This window comes from Lutzomyia longipalpis, chromosome 2 (genome assembly GCF_024334085.1).
Source record: "Lutzomyia longipalpis isolate SR_M1_2022 chromosome 2, ASM2433408v1".
Taxonomy (NCBI): Eukaryota; Metazoa; Arthropoda; class Insecta; order Diptera; family Psychodidae; genus Lutzomyia; species Lutzomyia longipalpis.
In genome coordinates, this window is record NC_074708.1 from 3,637,141 (window position 1) to 3,658,358 (window position 21,218).

The window sequence follows — 21,218 nt, forward strand, 5'->3', positions numbered from 1 at the left end:
GTCTATGCTTCTTTTTTTCCGCAGCAGCAACATGGCAAAAATATTGAGTCATCAATGCGGTGTGAAATAGAAAAGCAAAAAAAAACAAGAAGAAAGAGTGATTGAAGTGTTTCACCTGCGAGCAATTCTGATTAAAATCTCTTACAAGATCAAAAGCACTGAATTTCACGGCTCTTCCGACCAAATAAATTGAGAGGCTAAATGATATGGCTTCTACGCGTAAAAACTACATATACGACTCTTTTTGACTACCTGCGGTGAGACTCTCTGATTACGTATTTGAATAAAATGTGTAATAAAGTTCATGACACGTGCAAAATTGGTAAACGCAGAATTTCCAAAGAAAAACATGCAAAGTATCCAGGAAAATTGAGAAAATCTTCTTCATTAATATTAATTTTAATACTAAAAATTTCATTGAAAAATTAAAAAAGAAAATTGCAAATGTTTTAAAAGAAAAAAAATAAACGAATTTGGAGCTTTCTTCACCTGTTCAAAAATTGTATTACATAACACCAAAATTCGCTTCCTTTCCATCCATCAATAGCATGTTGTGGTCGTGCAAAAGCATTTGGCGTGTGCGAATTAAACAATAAAAAAAGAAAATCACCAAAAAGACGGATTAATTTAACTTCTTCGTAAAGGTATGGGTATCACCTAACACAGTGTTGACTATTGTTTATTCTCACGCAGTGAAAGAAGTAAATTAGATGGCAATACTGACGGACACCAAAGACTTTACAATAATAAATGAATTCAACAATTTTATTGGATGCCAAAAAGCACGATCTGCACAACATGCAAATCTTGCCAATTGATCACTTTGTCTTGCATTCGCCGTATGTCTTTCCACTACAATTATATGGTACAATGTTGGATTTCGTCGAGATACAAAATCCAAATGTAGTTCAATATTTTTTGCACCTGTTTTGTGAAAAACTCCGGTGAATTGTGCAATTTTTTATTATTAATTTTTTACACAAATTTGTTACATTAATTTACATGGCGATTTACTTTTTTTTACACAGAAGGTTTGCAAATTCGCAAAATTATGGGAATTAATAATAATACCTAATAATAATACAGAAAATATTTAATAAAGAATAATTTTTGTCAATGAAAAATTTAAAGATTTGTAAACAGAATTGATCTGATTTGAATAAAAAAATAAAAGGATTTTAGGAAAATATATAGGAACACTTTGATCCGATTTTGTTAGTTAATCAGATAAAATCAAAGTGACTTTAGACGATGAAAATAAAATTAAAAATTAAAATAAATTTTCTTAATCGATTAAAATAAAATTTATATGAAAGCTTAAGACCATGTTTTATATTGGAGTTTACTAAAATTCCGATTAGAAAATACTCACTTAAGGGGGATCTCTTTTGAGAGCTGGCGAAATTAAATATTTTAATTTTTCTTGGGGATTTTCTTAAACTCGGTTTTCAAGTGTTGGTGACATTTAAAGACTTATCATTAAAGAGTAAGAAAATCACTTTCCGCCATCTTAGATGCGACGCCATCTTGAGATTTTCCTCAAAACACAAAGGTAGGTTTTTCTCAGGATCTACTGGATGGATTTTGATGGGGTCAAAAGCAAATGAAAGAGGAAATACCAATGCAGATTTTGATGTACCAGAATTTTAAATTTCCATTCTGGAGCTGAGAAAAATGGAAAAATGTGATTTTTGTTCAGAGCCCCAGAATGGAAATTCAAAATTCTGGTACATCAAAATCTGCACGGGTATGTCCTCTTTCATTTGCTTTTTACCCCATCAAAATCCATCCAGTAGATCCTGAGAAAAACCTACCTTTGTGTTTTAGGGCAGTTCAGCGAAAAAGTCGAAAAATCACATGATGGCGTCGCACCTAAAATGGCGGAAAGTGATTTTCTTACTCTTCAATAATTAGGCTACAAATGTAACCATCATCGGATATCCAAGTTTAAGAAAAACCCGAAAAACCCCAAGAAAATGACAACATTAAAAATGTATAAATTCTAACAGATTTCCCAAGAGAGCCCCCTTAACCGATTTTGATTAATAAACCGTTTTAGTAAACAGATTTACTTAATTAAATTTTCTTTTACGAAACTTATCGTCAAATTAAATTAGATGAAATAAAAATTTCATTTGTAAAATATCCTTTATTTTCGTTAATCTGAAAACTTTTTAATGATAGTGTAATTTTTTCCTACAAATTACCAATTCTGGTTATGAAATAACACGCAAAACCTTTGGTAAATTAAATGAAGCGGCTGAAGGATTGTTTAAAAAATAAATATCTTAATGACTTTGTCGCTAATTAGGAGCAAACAGTGGAAAATTTTTAGAATATAATTTTTATTCTTTACACGTGAATAAATATCGAGATGATTGTTTAATTTAGAATTTCGGAAAGATGAAGCGAATATAATTATTTTTCATTATTGGATAAGTTTTTGTGTGTTGATACAGATGTTCCTGCGGGAGACGCTTAATGTGCCATCGTCACGTGACGAGCGTGGATGATAAAATACCTCACGATGGGGTGTATAAAGTCGCTGATAAGTTAGTAGGAGGCATAAGTTTAGCAGAAGTGAAGTGGATCAGATAACTAAAGTGAAGATGCGTTACATTCTTGTTGCCTTGTCGGTGGTCTTGGTGCTAACACCAACTTATGGTATAAGTCTAACCTTCGTTTGGAGTTTGAATTCCTCATTAAAAAATTCGTTCTGTTTTTTTAGGGACGCCACAATTGCCCAGTTACTTACAAAATTTGTATAACGAAATAAATAATATGGTTATCACGACGATGGAAGATGGGATTGGAGGTTTTATTGGTTCTATCGACTATGCCATGAAAGGTGCTAGCGAGGCTGCTCAGAAAGCTTTAAAGGCTCTCGAAAATGGTATACAGAATTTCGTCGATGGTACTGGGAAGATCGTTAATGTCGTTGCAAATATGGAAAGTCAACTCGGACAATACGTTGTTACTCTTGAAGATTCAGCTGGTAATGCTGTGGAATTCGTTATATCCACATTTGGAAGACTTATTTCTGTGGACGGTGAATTAGTAAATGGAACTATAACGATTCCATATAAGGTTTTAACCGCTGTCAAGGATTTCCTCAAATCTTTGGATGATGCAAAAGCACAGCAATGTGTGAAAATGGTCCAGGAATGTGCAAAAGATGCCTTCGAAGAACGCGATGCTGCCATTCGTGCAATGCTGGAAGCTGTGGAGGATCTTCGCTGGTAATAGCTTTGCAAAGCTATCCTTAATCTACAGCTGTCTTTGGAAGTTTCTAAATATCTATTGGAAATACCGATGTCGAAGCAATTTTAAAAGTTCCAAAAATATTAAATAAATATCTTACTTTGATGCAAGGAAATTATTCTTGTTATTTTTTTAAAGTTCTTCTCGCTTTGGAATATTTTGCGGAATTGAAATGATTCAACGCTTTGAACGGGAATTGACTAAAAATTAATTTTTCTGCTATAGGGGAGACCGGGGTTAAAAAAGTCATTTAAAGGTTTAGGAAAAGCTCAAAATATCATATTTCCCAAATGGATAAAGCGAAATGTTTAGCTCATTTCTTTAGGAAATTTACTGCCCTACAACTCTTTCTCAGATCATCTTGTTCTATCTAGCTAGGAAATATGATATTTTAAGTCTCGCCTATGGTTAAGGATTCTTCCATTCGTCCTGTTAGGAAATAGCTTAAATTTCCATGTTTTATCCTTCAGTGGTGATTATTGGAAAGAGATTATCAATACTCAAGGGGTAAAAATCTATTTTTCTTTTCAAAACAAGCACATAAAATAGACATTCAAAAATAGAACTTGAAAGCCCCTAAAATAAGTAAGAAAAACTTCAATTCTTCACAGTGGAAAGAACCTATCCAACTGAGAAATCTAATTTATCATATTTTAGTGCAGAGTCCACCCAATTAATAGGGAATGTTGGCGCGATAATCAATACACTAAATAGAGTCCAATTTAATGACTTTGCCAATTGCATTTTCTTGCGACTCCATTAAAAGAAATTGTCCGCAGAGACACACGGGAGAGTGCTGGGGTATATAAAATTCCGCACATATAAATGAATTTAGCGCAGATTTATTGATCGAAAATATGAAGTTACTAAAAAGTCTCATGTGAAAGCGCAGTTTTCCTCAACCATTGAGCTTTTAGGCTTGTGCGCGATCTAGTTTCTATAACGTCGTTGATTTATTTTCAACTTTTCTTCGTTTTTCGTCCAACTTCTTTATTTTTTTTTTATCATAAAGCTGCGTCCCATTTGCCGGTGGCCGAGCGCGATGAAATTGGTAGGAAAAGACAGCATGTCTCTTCTGGGCTGTACTCGGCGTATATATGTACAAAGTTATGTAAGTAGCATGGGGTGTACAAGAGTCACAGCAAGAGATATCAGGGACTGATTGACCGATGGTGTTTTCCATTAAAAGCGTCCAGCAATCGCGTGTGCAGCAAAGTTGGTGACTTTTGCAGTCGCGAAGAGGCCGAGAAGTAAATATAATATAGTGATCTCTCATGGTACGGGTTAATCATAACAATTTTAAACATTTAATACATTGTAATTAATCTTTCTCCGCCTCAAAGTAATCCACTTCTTTGCTATATATTTAAGTCATTTTCATTAGGGCTCAAATGGGCGGAAAATTTCCACAAGGAAACTTTCAGTGTTTATTTAAAAATCATTTTGGAATTACAAAGAGAAGAAAATTAAAAAAAAAAGTTATTCTTTTTCTTTCTGTGTGAATTGTAATTTCCCACAATTCATCAACACAAGTCTTTGATCATATTTCCATAAAACGTGTCGAGACATTTATGAATTAAAAGCAAACAGTTTACAAAATATTCATATGTTTTTGCATGTGCCTAAATAATTTATTACATAGTTGAAATTATTCCACAGCAAGTGTGCCACTATGGTGTATATATAAATTAGATCATCGTGAAGGAACCCTTATGTTGCGATGCCGACTCTTTAAAATTCCACATAAATTACAATCGATGCATTATGATTGACCCTTTAAATGGGAGTCACATTGTGCTATGTACAATAGGAGCTCAACAACCTTGGTGAGATGAAAAATCACGCATTTAAAGTGATTGGGAGTGTTGGGGAATCTCATTCAAATTCTTACAGCGACCTCACATGCACGAGCAATTCTTTGGTTCGCGATTTACTTTTGAGGAAAGAGATTTATTTAAAGAACAAGAGAGAAAAAAAAGTCACCGCCAAGCCCTTTAACATGTGTCGAACATTGCGGACATTCTGGCATAAAGTTCGTGTCATATTTTATGCACTACACACCAATAATTGTGTGGAATGGTTTGCCAACCTGGCGACTCAGCCAAAGTTGCGCAATCCACATAATGCTTCATGTCCCTTTGACCACAATCACGCACAGCACATTGAACTTTATGGTTTATTCTCCATCTCTCTCTCTTCCAAGCCGGGTAAACAAACATTTTCCCCATATTAGTTTTTTTCTCCTCTTCTCAATTGCAATTTAATTGTATTGGCCACACAATATCGTAGGTCATTTCAATACATTTTATTTATTCAATTTTTTTTTCTTCCATTTGGATCAGACGTCTTATGGTGCGAAGTAAGAAGAAAAAAAGTTGTTCAGCCAATATTTGAAGAAATAAAACGAGTCTTTTTGTAACAATCGCCTAAAATGAACATTATGCTCCTTTCAATTTCGATTAAGTGGGACAAAAATAAAATCTCAAAATTGTAACATCGTGTATTTTATTTGTTTTCTTTTTTTGCACCTATCAAGCCATTTTTTGCTCACCTCTTCGCGGCAAAGAGTATTAATGTCATTTCAGGTGGGCTCATACTCTCGCTTTCATTTGCAATTTATACCTCTCTAAGCACATATGGGGAGTATAGGAGAATAGCATGGGGAGCAGTGACTACCGCAGCATACAAAGACATGATGAGATTAGGATTTTAATTCAGTTCTAATTAATATTGGATTATACACACAGAAACATTTTTCGCATTGCTAAAAGACGAGTGAAAGATTCATATAAATCAATTTCGGGATTATCTTATCTTAAACCCTTATTTATTAGCCAATTAAAGCTCTTGCTTGAGCTATAGATTCTTCTTATTATTTGTTTTAATTTGATTTACCTTCAAATAGAATTTGTAGATGAGAGTTCTATTACGTTCAAAACGAAATTTGGACATTTGTGTAAGATTTGTTTGAATAAAGTACTATTCTACATCATAGGAAAAAAATTCTATTTTTGCTGTATGGGATTTTTTAAAAAACGAATTTTCGGTCTTATTCTCGGCTAATTAATTTTTATTTCTGGCCAACGTTTCGGACTATTTTAGTCCTTCCTCAGGGCCTACAACAATATAACACATAAGACTCAAAAAGACATACATGACATTATTTTCTTACAATCAATGGACAAAATTAACCACGTCAAGTTTTGCTGTTACTAGAATTTTTACTTAGGTATTTATTGTAAAAGCGATAAAAAAAAATATTTCTGTTGCGTTCAGAACTAATTTTCTGTTAAAAAATTTCAAAACTTTAGACTTTAACTAACTATAACGCGAAATATTTTCTTTAAAAAATATTTTAAAATGTTTTTCTCGTTTTTTGCAATTTTTAATAATTCATTCAACTGATAAATCTTCAAAAAATATTCTGAAACGTCTTGAAGCGTACAAGGTGTCACTGCTCCAAAGTTATGTTGGGAAAAGCGCGCACGATAGTTGAATAAATCAAAACTTTGCAGAAACTAAATTGAGCTGAGAAATTAATCTCTCGAAAATGATGTTACGCAAAAATGTGCCTTAAAATGCAATCTTTCGATGAAAATCAACTTGCAGGTCATTTGTTCTTAAAAATAGTCTAAATGAGAGAGAAAAAAGCTTAGAAAAAAAGCTTGGTAGGTAAACAAATATTTTATGGTAAGCTTAGTAAAAAACCATTAAAAATCTCAATTAAACTTGCCATTTAAATAAATTTCGCGCGTTTCAATCCGTATTGCATCCATTTGCACAAAACGACAATTAAATTCTTTATGATTTTGGAGCCAATTGAGGAAAAAAACTAAATGAGCAACATGTGGAAGAAACTCATTCACACCAGTCCGTCGCTAAAGTGACGAAATGACTTTTTTATGCCATTTAATTGAGATTTAAATTGTGCCGCAGTGCTGCCAAATAAAAATTAATCAATTTAGTTTTGTTGTGGAAAAAAAAGTTCTTCTGGCGGGAAATAAACATCACCGCTAAACTTTGCAGACTAATTAGGGTATTTTCATTTAGAATGGGATGGATGATGATGAGATTTTTAAGTCCTTGAAAGGTGATCCCCATCTTCTGCCGCATAGGCAACTGGGTCACAATCACGTTCTTATATCACCTGCGTGGAAAAAAAAGCCCCAAGGGAATTAAATGTGGGTACAAAACTTATGCGAGAGAGATCTCACCATTAGTTAGAGAGGTTGTGTGGCGCGGTATTAAGTGTAGGCACTAAAAAGCATGTCGCAGATCCCTTTTAATACACTCCGCAAAATCAGCAGCAACTCAATTAAAGACACAGCAAGGGTGCGGATAATGCAAACGAGAGACTACCTGCTCATGCGGCAACCTTGCGCCAGTGAAAGTGATTATGTTGGAGATCTCTGTGTACGATTAAAGGCCCAACAATTGTCACACAAACTCCATAACTTTTGAGCTTCTCAAATGGACACTACGTGACCTCAATCTATTGCATTGATAACGATATATTTTACTATATTCGGTATGATTTATTAAACCATTCAATCGGACTTTTTTTTAAGGTTTAGTTGTGTAGGTTTTTTTTCTCTGTGAATTTTATGCTTAAAGACTTTAAAATCATTGAGAAGAGTTGGGAAAATTTGCCACAATTTTGGTTCTTTAATTGATTTTGTAGTAAAGAAGTAGTTCTGTGTCCACCAGGCGCCACCGTTGTCAATTTTTAATTGATAATTTGCAGTAAAGAAGAAGATCTTTGCTACCAGGCGCCTCCATTGCTAACTCCTCAATTAATTTACAATAAAAGAAGAAAATCTTTGTCTACCAGACGCCTCCATTGCTAATTCTTCAATTTTTGTAATAATAAAAGACTTCTGTGTCCACCAGGCGCCTCCATTGCTTATCATTCTATTGATTTTATAATAATGAAGAAGATTTGTATTTACCAGGCGCCTCCATTGTAAGTTTTTTAATTGATAATTTGCAGTAAAGAAGAAAATCTTTGCCTACCAGGCGCCTCCACTGCTATTTCTATATATTTTGTTTTAAACAAGAAGTTTATTTGCCTTTGAAAGAAGCTTGTGCTATCTATAACCCGGCGTCTCCACTGCTCAAACGTTAACGATTAAATGCTTAAATCTTCTTGCAAATCCTGAGTATTTCCTATCGGTCATACAACAATTTCCTGTCAATTTCCTTTGTACTTTCCAATCATCTCTCATTGAGCATCTCTTCTGAGAAACTCTCCATTAGTTTTATAGCTTCTTTACCACCTAAAGTTCCCACAAAGCTGCTGAAGCGTGATCTCAATGAATTATCCATCCCATGAGCAGGTCTGTGAGTCAATTTACCACGCACTTGAGAAAGTGGTGCCCCTTGTCTGACACGATGACGCACAGGAATTTGTCTTCCAATGTGGTTTAAATTATGAAAACCGCGAACGCAGATTTTTAATTGCATAACGTCCTCTAATTCAAGAATGATATACATTAAATAACCGATGCCGCCAGAGAATGTCTCTAAATTGCTATTGCACGGATTAGATATAATTTCTCTCTGTCTTGTTGGCTTTTTTTTCTTTCTTTCTACTTCTACCACGTCTTTGGCTTCATCTATGTGGTATAGTTAGAGTATAAATAAAAAGAGCTTATAAGAGACCATCTCGCAATATGTGATGATGCCGGAGGAATGAATAAAGCATCCATGAGGAGAGATAATTACAAGACACATGACAATAAATTGTCACACACCCAGTGATCTCGCCTCTGCTCATGAGATAAAATGACGATTTTGCACATTTTGTCGCTATTATGCTGTGGAAGGAAAGACAACAGCGTGAAACAGGGCCAATTGTTTGTGCGGTGCAAAAGAAAATACCAACCATTTGTTATGCAGGGATCTCTTTTGTTGAAGTAATCTCCTCAATGGCCTTTCTTGAGGTACATACCTACATATATACCTTGTATATTATCGCTCTCACTCTTGTGACTCGTCAACAGATCACGGATATTATTATTATTATATTATATTTTGTATGAAAGAGAGTGAGCAAAGAGATCTAAATCTGCATAAAATTGCACTCGTAATACTTCCATTTAGGCGACATGAACACTTGAGAGAGAGAGACGCAGGGCGTTGGGGTTCGATGCCGCCTGGAGCGAAATGATATGAAAATATATCGCGATATGCTATTAATATCAACAATGACTAAATTTGTGCACTTATTTGCCTTATGGATTTTGATGAAATTGACATAAGAGATCATTTCTCATGGTGCGAAGGGGAAATTCTTCGCAATGCCCCCTCGAGGTTCAATACACATGATTGTATGAATTGTGCCTACATATGCTATGTATGAGATCAATTGAAATCTCGCACTCTTTGGCACTTTCATTCATAATATGCGGCACACTTTGCAAGATAATTTTGCCATAGCTTTACTAGAGGGAGAAATGTCTCAAATGAACCCCAATTGCATGCCTAGAGCAACGACAGCGAGGGGATCAATTAGTACATATTGTCGTTGGATAACTCAACTCTCGTTTGGGGCAGTCGCCAAAGGGAAGACTGGGAAATTTTAAAGAGAAACAGGAAGAAATCATATACCACCGTTCCACATTCAATCACACCGAAAAAAATCAAAAACTGCAAAATAATTCATCCATGAGATTGTCTTTCCTTCCACACTGTCGCATTTTTCATTGTTACATAAAAGACACTATATAGCAGCAACATTAAATGATCATGACCATGATCTGAAATTAGGCATCATTAACGTGAGTGTTACAGTTTCATGCAATTCACACAATAAAATCAAACGACAATTGTTATAATTTCCTAAGGAGATAAACACTTAAATATTATTGATTTTCCTTTGTTCCACGTGACCTCACACAATCTTCATGAGTTTGTTGTTCTTTTTTTTTTCTTAATTGTAGTTTGAAAGAGTTCAATTAGAAGGCTCAATATTTCTTAAAAGCTCTCTCAGGTAACGTTTCAAAAATAAAATAAAAATATCTCTGATTTCCTTTATTTTGATTTTTATTACTAATCTTATTCTTTTCATATTTTTTTCTCTCTAAAATTGGGATATAATTAAGAAATCTTTTTCATGGATTATGAAAGTTAAAATGAAAATGCATTTTAGGCCTTAATTCATGATCTTGGAATAAAAGTTTCGAATTCTCTGAAGAGATCATTCAGCAGAGGAATCTATTCATTTTTATTCTCGTCTTGATCTCATTCAAAGACGTAAATACATTAGGCAACATCTTTAAGACGTTCCTAAAAAAAGGGCTAAAAGACAACTAAATAATTTTCTTATTCCTGAAAAAGATTTTCCCAGAAAGGCATAAATCAGTTCTAATTCAGACTTAAACCAGGTCTGAAACAAACCTAGATCAGGCCTAAGTTTGGCCTAAAACAGACTTAACCCTTGGAATGCGGAGCGGGGTCGTTGAACGACCCCAGCGCTATATTTCGTGTTATATCTCCATAAATATATAAGATATCATTCCCATCTTTTGGAAATAAGTTCTTTGGTTATCTGAGGAGGTTGTGTAAAAATTTCAGCTCAATCCGACCACCACAAGAAAAGTTATTAAGGAAAATGTAGAAGAAGGGAATTCAAAAATTGGTGTAACGGTCATGCTGCGGAAAATTTTTTAGAGCATAAACAACATAAAACATAATTAGAAGCATGTAAATGTGCAAAACAATAAAGAATATTCGAGAAATATTGCCATTTATCACTTTGCGGGAAGTTAGGGGAATGTGGGGAAGAGTGAAAAAAAATTGCAGTTTCTTGGCAAATTTCTCAAAAAGAAATTGTGAAAAATGATTGAAAAATGTTTTTCCCTAATATCTCCTTCTAAGTATTTTAGGGCGGCGAATTTGTGGTGCAGAGTGCAAGAGGACTATATAAGGAATCTATAGGCACTAACCCGACAACTCCAGGTTGTATAGTTTGGGAGATAATTGGCCTTCTTTTTGGGGTCGTTCAACGACCCCACCTTCGCATTCTACGTAACTACCAAGGCCTCCGCATTCCAAAGGTTAAGACAAGCATAAATCAGGTTTAAGTCTGTGCCTAGTTCAGGTTCAAACAAACCTAGATGAAGCCTAAGTCTGACCTAAGTCAGACTTAAGTCAAGTAAAAGTTAGGCTTAAATCAGGCCAAAATTAAATATAAGTCAGACCTAATTCAAATCAAATCTAGATTAGTTTTATGTCAGGTTTAATCTTAAATCAGGTCTAAATCTTATTTAAATTTATTTAGACTCAATCTAAAAAGTTATAGATTTCGAAAATGAGAACAAAATTAGAGGCAATTTCCGGTATAAAATTAGACTAGATTTTACGACACTTTTCAGCTAAAAATGGGTGTTAAAACTAGTCTAAAAAGTCTTATTTCAGCTCCTAATTACTTTATAATTTAGCTTTGAATTTACTTCTTAACATTAATCTAAAAAAAAACGCTGTTCATTCATCCCCATTTTTTTATATTCCTTAATCTGTTCCTTAAAATGAATTAATCTCCAGAGTTTCTTAACTTAAAAATTAGAGCAAAAATGCTCTTTGCCATTTTCCATAATTTAAATATCTTGACTTTGATTTAAGAAGCCCATCTTTGACACTGAGAACTGAAAGAGAATGGCGCGAAAAATGTGCGAAAAGTCTTCGAGTTTTTTTTTGTTTGCAATGCAAAGAACAATCTGAAATTGCAGAAAATTTCCACGAGGCTAAATGAAGGGCTTCACAAGGAAAGTGAAGGTCATGCATTAATGGCCCAAAGTACATGCTGAAAGTCATCATCAACCATCCACCGAAAAAAAAAACATCGAGTGAATTGAACTTGGGGGGCAAAGTTGAAAAGCTCTTTCGTTGAGCAAATGGGAGGTTTTTCTATACGTTTGTTGGAAGCTCACCGTGGAAGCGCGGTGTGCTTTTCAATCCCCGCCATGTGCTGGCGAGGATCCAGAAGCGCACTATATAAACAAAATTGAACGGGCAAAATCTCTTAGTGCAGAACTAAACACACCGAGTGCTTCACCTATCCGACCCTCACATACGAGCTCACACACATTCCACCTCACTTCGTCACTTCCATCATGTTTGTGGTAAAAATTTCTTTCACTTACCAAAATGTTACCAGCAATATATGTATGTATATAGTACTAGAATGTCCGGCAAAAGTTACGTGAAAAATTCAGATCATGAACACCTGTTTGTGGATTAATGTGAAGAATAGAGTGAAAATCTCAATCAAGTGGAAAAATCTGTGAAGTTTATGTGCTGTGTTCACTTTTGCTTAAAGAAGATACCCCGCATCGTGACACTTTTTCAATGGAGAATGGCCTTTTGTGCTGCGCGGGGAAGTGAAGAAAATTGAAATTTCGCAAACGGGCACCTTCTCTCAAATCAAATCTCTTTTTAGCTGCACCTTCGCCTATAAACGAATCTCTCGATCGCAAGTAGTAAAATGTCTCACAGTCAGAATACCGATTTGGTATTTTCCGATTATATCGTCACTCTTGTAATTTTAATATTTATGTATGTATGTATGTACAAAATGATATTTTCAACAATAAAACACCAACAGAGCAATTTGTTGGCGATTCGTCAATAATGCCGCACTTTGAATATTTTTCACACAACACGTGAGACACGATCCTTCATAGAATTTATGTGAATTTTAATCGTGAATCACATTTTCTACATAAACACTCCTGAGAATTATTTTTTTGTGTGTGATCACATCAATTCTGTGGTGCGCGGAATATGCCATCGTCTGTGACAAATGTGCTCTAGGAGACCTCTTATGGAATACATTACATGCCTATGTAGATATTTTTGATTGCCTCAAGTGATTTGGAAAAGCCTTGCAAGGAATGTTTGCGGAGGAGCGTGATGTGGGGAAAAAGTGAACGAAATTTGTGAAATAAATCATCAATGAAGTTGAGAATGAAATGTGAAAATTACTGTGAACTTTTACAGTGAGATCTTAACCCCTTAAGGACAGCAAAACACTGAGAAAATTAATTAAAAATAATTTTCTTGAATTTCTTTGACTCAAAGATATTTTGAGACGTTGAAAATGTTTTTTTTTTTTTGCTGTTGGAAAATGTCCAAGAATTATCGGGACGTATTTTTGTATTTATTTTGTGACTGATTGTGAACATTTTAAAACGTCTTTATTATCCTCAAAGGGTTAAGCAATTGAAAATCAATTTAATAATTCTTTTAGTTCAATTTATTCCTGTTTTACTAAATTGATAAGTTTTAAAGTTTGACGAATTTATTTTTTCAATACTGATTCCCTGAGCTTTTGAGCTTTAATAATTGATAAAAGTGTAGGAAAATATTTAGGATTTTTGGAAGAGATCAAATATAAATTAAATTTTCCCAGAAGATTTTAAGCCTCATATATTTAAATTTTTAGACTGTAAATTAAGTTTCGAAAGCTTTTGAGCCTCCGTATGTTTTTCATTGAGTTCAATATGTGTTTTTTTTATTAATTTTCCTTATCATTTTCCAAAGAGAAATTTTTCATATAAATAATTTTAAATTTAAATGAAAAATTTTTTATCTATAATGAACTTTATGTAATTTGGAAAATTTTTGAAGATGGAAAGCTCTAAGAAAATGTACATATAAATTTCCTTGCCTTTGAGCTTTCAAAGCCTTGCTCAAAGCTCTCTCTCTCCTCTCTAAAAAAAACATTCCACAAAGATTTTTCATTGATAATTTTTATTTTGAAATAATTGCAAAGTTTCTCTTTAATCTGCTTCCTTTTAGCGCAAAATTACATTGAAATTTGCTCAATTATTTCACAAATACCCCCCAAAGTTATCCCCGAAATTTCCCCCCGAAAGAAAATATTTTTCAACCAGAAAAATTCTCGTCAATTTTGCAATATAATCATAAAAGTGTTAACACAATCTTTTCGCATGTAAATGACCATTAGCTTCGTGTTTCCTTCCTCTATGCTAGAGCACGTGAGAAAAAGAAATAACTTTTAATTGCCGCAAACCATCAAAAGCAAAGAGGCGGACAATTTAACTGAATTTATATTATTTTCTTTCTGTTTAAAAAAAAATGGATCAAAATGCAATTTTGCGTGTGAATTCTTTCGTGTATTGACATCATTTGAGTGAGAAATTTTGTATTATTTCCTGGATTATATATTGACCAACTGCCTCAATTCCGGCCAGGCCATAGAAGATGCAGATTTCTTTGGAATCGTGACAATAACCCCGCGTGCATGTGAATGAGTCTTCTTGTGCACATATAGGGCAATCATTCTTGTTGCGGAGGAAAAAATCGGGGCTGTGCCTGCGCGATCGAATGCGCGGACAAAAGGGCAGACACCTGAGGAGATCAAAAATGTAAATAATACGCCTGTAGCCTATAAATAAAGTGAATGTACTCAATAATTTCAAATTTGTCCATTTGATTCTCATATACCAACATAAATGTAAAAGAAGTCAATAAATTCCCATTGATCTCGTGTGTGCGTCCAATGCAAATAGAGAGGGCGGAGAGGTGAAAAATTGCAATTGATTGCTATTTGAAGGGAAATTAATAGAGATCAATTGCTCCTCTTTGTGTGATTGCTGGGTTCTCTTAATCGACGGCAGTGGTAATTATTTGGGTGCAGAAGTAGGTATATAACACAGAAACCACCATCGTGTCTCCCCAATCATCTGTGCAATTGAACAATATCTCGCATTATGCAAAATTACCCTCAAACATCTTTCTGTTGCTCCCATTATGCAAATTAATTGAATATTACGTACGTGTGGCGTGTAAATGCCGTTGGCAATTTTGTCTAACACTCCTCTCAAAGAAGCACATATAGAAAAAAGTTTATGATATACACCGTGGACTCTGCTAGATGTCTGTTTAAAAATTAATTTACATTTTCTTGTAAAAAAAAAATAGTTTTAATAATTAATTCATACGATCATAAAATTGTTTTTGTATCCAAGAAAAATCTTTAAATATTTTATGTGAGTTTTTTAAAATATTTTTTACACTATGGTCCAGCCGGGTGAAAAATTTTCGAGACCACTGACTATTTATTACACGTCGTGTAAAAAAAAACATTTTTGATCTAATACTGCTCGTTAATTCTAATTAATTCTTAATTAATTCACAGAGGTGGAAAGAACTAAAGAAAAAATCATTGAGCAAAGAAATCTCAAAAAATTAAATTAAATCAATAAGTCACCCTAATTGGGGCACCGTGTGATTCTTCCGACAGTAAACACAACACCGAGAGTTCCCTCACCTCTGTCCACATCGCGGCACACTCTCACTTTCCGCCTCTGGGGCACAAGAGCAGCCCGCCGGGTCCCCCAATGCGATGCACATTCGCAAAACGCGCCACACAAGAGCTTTTGCATCATTTCGCACGCAAAATTTTCATTCCGCCCAATATGGCCATCAAAGGAGTGAGTTGAGTAGGAGTTGAAAGTACCAATTTGGCGCGCAACTTGAAAAATAATTCTCGTCAATTTTTTTTTCTGTTGTGCCTCCAAATCTTTTGCCCCGCATTTCTCTAATGTTTTCATCTCCACGCTCCATGGTTATTAATATCGAATCACTATGTGGAGAGATTTATAGTCTCTCTCGGGCGCGCAAAAGTGCGAGTGATTGATTGTGATCAATTTGCAAATATATGCCGCACATGGAGAGTTATGCGCAATCTTGGCACATTGATCTGCCTATACGATATGATATTTTGCAAAGAATTCAAGCAATTTCTTCATTACATAGCCACAATCTTATCAAGTTTATCCTCTGGCTAATTTTTTCACTTGCAAATTTTTCTTTCTTTCTCCTGACTTTTTTTCTTATTATTTGTATTTTGATTATTATCTATTAAATACAATGCTTGTCTATGCAAAAGTTTGCTTCTTTTGTTAATCTTTTTAGCATTTCTCAGTTTCATAACGCGATTTTAAATTAATATTCAATTTAAATTATGATTGATTTCTTTTTTTTTATTGGTTTGTGCTAATTGTACGCCTTGCCGTAATTTATTACCTACAATTCTAAGTATTATCTGGTTGTAAAATTAGTAATCTAGAAGTTTTCTAAAGCTAATGATTTAGCAACACGAATCAATTCATTGGAAAAGTTTTAAAAGTTTTTTTAAGAGAGTAGGAAAATGTTGTATTTTCTATTTTCAGTTTTTTTTTTGAATAATTTTAAATTTAAAAAAAAATCATAATTTTTTTTTTATGATTTTAGGCTTTTTTTTATCAAGTTAGGTTCCATTTATTTCTCCTTCTCTCTAATGTTTTTTCTATGATATTTATTACATTATAAATACCTTTAAACGCCCTTTTAAACATACAACCATAAATAAAAGTTATTTAGGTATCACATTTCAAAAATCATGTAAAACAACTTTCCCTAATTGCCTGTAATTTACTATTTGACAAAAAAACTAAATAAATAATTCAACACAAGGGCAATAAGTAATAAAAAAAATATCAAATTAGTATCACAAAAAAACCGCCATAAACTTTTTAACGACTCGGGAAAAGAAGACAATTGATCAAGGTGAATATTTTGCTCCAAATAAGTGCAATAGGTCTTGCATAATATCTCATCAACATCTCTTTCTCAATGTTTCTGTATATAAAAATATTTTGGTCAGCGCTAAGTGAATGGTGGATGGAGAAAATTATTTTATATGAATGATAATCCATTAAATGTGGGCAAAAACGTATTTTATGATTCATCTATGTCTGATCTTATTTAAATTTCTTTCTCCGCTGCGTGTTTTTCTTATATGTGCGTTTTTCAATTTATGTCACCTACCAAGCCAACATTGTAGAGAGCATAGAGTGAAATGCATAATCATTTCTTATTTGATATAACATCTCGTTTGTTGCACTAACTGGTGCGAAAGATGCAAGAAAAAACTGATATTTCAACTGAATGATAGACATCGACGGTCTTAGCTTAAGTGGTCCAGCTAGATGGACTCGTGATGCCGAAAGGGAAATTATGTATGATGTATTGGGTGTAATTTTTGCTTCTTTTTTTCTTGTACTTTGCAGACACTACACTTCCCACTCTTCTTCTGTCTCTTCATCTTCCTCCTAAGCATTCAATCAGCTGTCCTCGTAACACCGGCTACACCGCACAAGAGGACACTACACTTCCTTGCTAATGAAGGATTCCCACCTGTTACACCGACTTCCTATAAAACTCACCGGGCTCTACCGGCGTTGATTGAGAAACCCCTTCCAGTTGCCATCTACACGAATAACTTCAATGATCACTACAACCAATTTGGGCATCTTCAGCAGAACATCAACGGCTACCTTCCACCGGCACCACCTACAGCTCCAGGGAGCCTCTACTTCCCACCACCTCTTATAACACCATCATCGAACAGTATAGAGGATGAGGAGTACTACCACCATGATGGACGATTGTTGAAGCAATATCTCGTCCGAGAGGAAATCCTCGACTACCCTGCACCCATAGAAGCAAACACTCTTGGCCTTAACCCCCTAGCACAACTCCCTGCAAGATATGCCAATCAGATACCCTATTTGGTCAACGGAGATCTCATTGTTGATCACCCCTTCAAACCATCTCATTTGCACAAGAATCACGGTCCAATTGCTCTGGGTAAGAACCTTAATTTATTAGTTGGTGTTCCACTTCGTGGCCAACACCAAGTATTGTAATCGTCGGAAAAACCCACCACCTCAGATCGGGCTCAAACTTGGTATGAGCACGTTTCAGACAACCCACATTCCAAAAATGGTGGTGGAAAATTTTTGATCCGGCAGGCCGGCCGGTCGCCCAAACTTTGTCTTATAGCTCAAGAACGGTAACAGATAGAGACTTCGGGTTTGAAGTTTTATAGAGAAATGTGGGTGTAAAATTTCATTTTTTCGTATTTTCAAAATCCAAGATGGCCGCCGTCCGCCATTTTGAACTACCGTCAACCACTTCCCTTACAGCTAGAGGTCTAAAATTTTAGTATATTGTAGAGCTCAGTGAAACATTTTCATCGATAATTCATACTTGAAAATCGGTCAAGCGGTTTAGCAAATATGGCGGCCTAAAGCAAAAAGTGTTTTTTTTATATAACTTGAGAACGGCTTGACCGATTTTGACCAACTTAGGTTCAAATGAAAGGCATTGAGAAGCCCTATAACTGACTAGAACATTCCAAGTTCCAAAAACATCCGCAAGAGGCGCTAAAATCAAAAACAAAAATTGCCTATCTTTAAGGGGCAATATCTCCGAATTCTCATTAGGCAAATCTTTTAAATTTTGATATGTTGTAGCCTGACTCAATATCTTTCACCAGCCCGAAAATGAAGAAAATCTATGTCGCCGTTTAGAAGATAAAGCCATTTGAAAAATTCTTGAATTTGAAAAGTTCTAAGAGCCATATCTCCTGTCCTGCTTGTCCGATTTTGCACAACTCTGTATCAAATTAAAGGTTTTGCAAAACTCTACAACTTTCTAGAATATCAGAAACCTCTAGAACTATTCCTTCAGGATAAAAACGATGTGGGACACCAACTCTTATAACTGGACGCGTTATGATTGACTTTTTCTTTTAAATCTCTTACCTTCAAATCTTCTCTTTCCCCAAAAAAAGGCTCCGGCTCATTAGGCTACATCAGGCTTGCAAATGGTGTCTTCTTCCTTGGCAGCGGTTCTCTGGGCTACATAAGTCAGAAGCAGTACTTTGACTCCCTAGTTCCGCCACAAGCTAAACGTTTCCAAGTGCCAGGACCCCTAACATTCGGTCACAATGACCGATGATGCAGGAAGCACCTTTAAAAGGAAAACATTCACATTTACTTTTTTTTTACTTTGTAAGAAAACTCATAATCATCATTAAGAAGCTTAAATTATAAAACTAGTCGATAGTTCATCAGACATTTTTTGAGTGTTTTGTGAAAGAAATTTGTAAAGAAACAATAAAAAGAAATCCTTGAGGCGATTGACTTTCGCAGTCTTGCAAAAGAGTGTTGTAGCTTCTCACTAAATAAAGCTGTGTGAATATCAACTTGAAGGCCCTCCCGTGTATTCGGGAGAAATCAATCAGGAAGCTCATAGGAGTGACGCAAAAGTTTCAATGATGTGTGTAAAATGGTTATTTTTATTCTGACGATGGTAAGAGATATTTTGATGCTTTTGCGATTGAGATATGATAAATTGCAGAATAATAATAGACAATAAATTGAAAATTTTCAATTCATTCGCATTGGTAAAGAAGAATAAATTCCAGGAGGAACAAAGTGGCTAAACTACTGCTGCTCCCACTCAAGGTAAACCCACAAGAAGTTCAACATTGGCGTTGCATTCTACATTAACGTTTTAGGTACCTCCCCAGCACTACCAGACCAATTCAACAGAGTGGCGGTTGATGTGAGAAAATTTATAGACAAATCGATCGAGCGATTAGCTAATTAGATCAATTTGGTAGCTATGCATTAAGTACAAGAGCGAGATGGGATTTTTGAGCATTACACAGACATATCATCGATTGCTTGTTGTATAAGAAGGTGAACACACATAATTACAGGTATAAAACTCATAAATTGTGTGCTCTGCTTCGCCGGAAATTTACAAATTGCACTATCAAGGTGAATTTCGTAATTTTTTCTTTGCAAGTTTGCAAAAAAAAAATAACTCGAGGAATTGGCAGTTTTAGGAGGAGAAATTTAAATAATTCTACAAGTGAAAGGAATTCTCATTCTTTAAATCAGGTGGTGGTAAAGTCTATTAGAAGACCTCGAAAGAGACTAGAAGAGAATTTTAACATTACTGAAATTCTTGCTTGGTAGGTATAAATTAATTCATCTTCTGTGAGTTTTTTATCTAGGAGAGACCGAGGTAAAAAAAAAGTCAATTTTCATAAATCCTCATCTGCAGGATTCCCCAAGCCAAGGGCAAGAAAAGGAATTTATGCAAGGACATATGAAAGATGATCCTCTGTCGCAGAACAATTTTAACCCATATCATCTTGTAGGGAATCATAAAAAATAGAAGAATCGCGAGAGAAACTCCCCAATATCCACTGGGATCACATAGAAAAGTGCAGTGAGAGAACAGTCCGGGAGTACATAACCTCAATTGTGGAACAACATTGAAATGAAACAATCAATCTCCCTTGCCACAGATAGTGACACAATATAATCACCAAGTTAATGAATTATGCAAAAAGATCTATCAATCACGACCATTGTGGAGCCCTAATGCCGATCGTGAGCGAATTTGATGAATGGGCGAGTGGCGCGAAGTACGGCCCTGGTGGTTACGATGTTGTCTTGTAGCGTATGTAACGTAAATGGTGGGGAGATGGAGTTCATTGAGAAAAGCACGATATAGTTGCAAAAAAAAGCAGCGTCGACGCAATCAGTACAGTAAGTTCCCCTTCGTTGTTCGTGACATGAGATGTTCACGATGTGGGGGTCACAATGACCGTGGCAGTGACTCTTTCAACGTGAGATGCCCACTGATGGACAATCAATGAGGGAATTGTGTGTAGACATATGTGCAAAATGCAAGGTGAGCTGAGGGCAAAATAATTTCACAATTATTTCGCTGAATGTGCAAGTCGTGTTTTCACTGACGAAACTCTACACCATAAAACAGGTGGTTGGAATATAAGGACTTTTTTTTAAAGATTCATTAAATTGTTAGAAAAGTAAAAGAAAACAAATCTTTAATAGTGAAAATTCTTCAAATGACGCAATTGGTAAAATTTTAAAGAAAATTCAATGACAATGAAGACTTTCTGATGAAATATGAATTTTTGATGACTGTCTGCTTTTTATTTTCGTCTTTCTCGTTCAACGACCCATTTATTTATCTTCTTCTTTAATTATTTTTATATGCAATATTTTGTACATAATGAAACTGTTTCAATATTATGGAATAACCAATCAAAAATGCCAAAG

General features: G+C 34.8%; 2 protein-coding genes across 2 annotated transcripts; both read left to right on the plus strand.

Annotated features, from left to right (window-relative positions):
- The first annotated feature begins 2,378 nt into the window (after positions 1-2,378).
- LOC129788662 (uncharacterized) lies at positions 2,379-3,376 on the plus strand. The gene is made up of 2 exons (XM_055824895.1): positions 2,379-2,664; positions 2,729-3,376. The coding sequence occupies exons 1-2, from the start codon at positions 2,610-2,612 to the stop codon at positions 3,241-3,243; spliced, it is 570 nt and encodes a 189-aa protein (XP_055680870.1). The 5' UTR covers positions 2,379-2,609; the 3' UTR covers positions 3,244-3,376.
- Positions 3,377-12,234: 8,858 nt separating this feature from the next.
- On the plus strand, positions 12,235-19,278 carry LOC129788663 (uncharacterized). The gene is made up of 3 exons (XM_055824896.1): positions 12,235-12,383; positions 17,340-17,919; positions 18,908-19,278. The coding sequence occupies exons 1-3, from the start codon at positions 12,375-12,377 to the stop codon at positions 19,072-19,074; spliced, it is 756 nt and encodes a 251-aa protein (XP_055680871.1). The 5' UTR covers positions 12,235-12,374; the 3' UTR covers positions 19,075-19,278.
- The last annotated feature ends 1,940 nt before the right edge of the window (positions 19,279-21,218 follow it).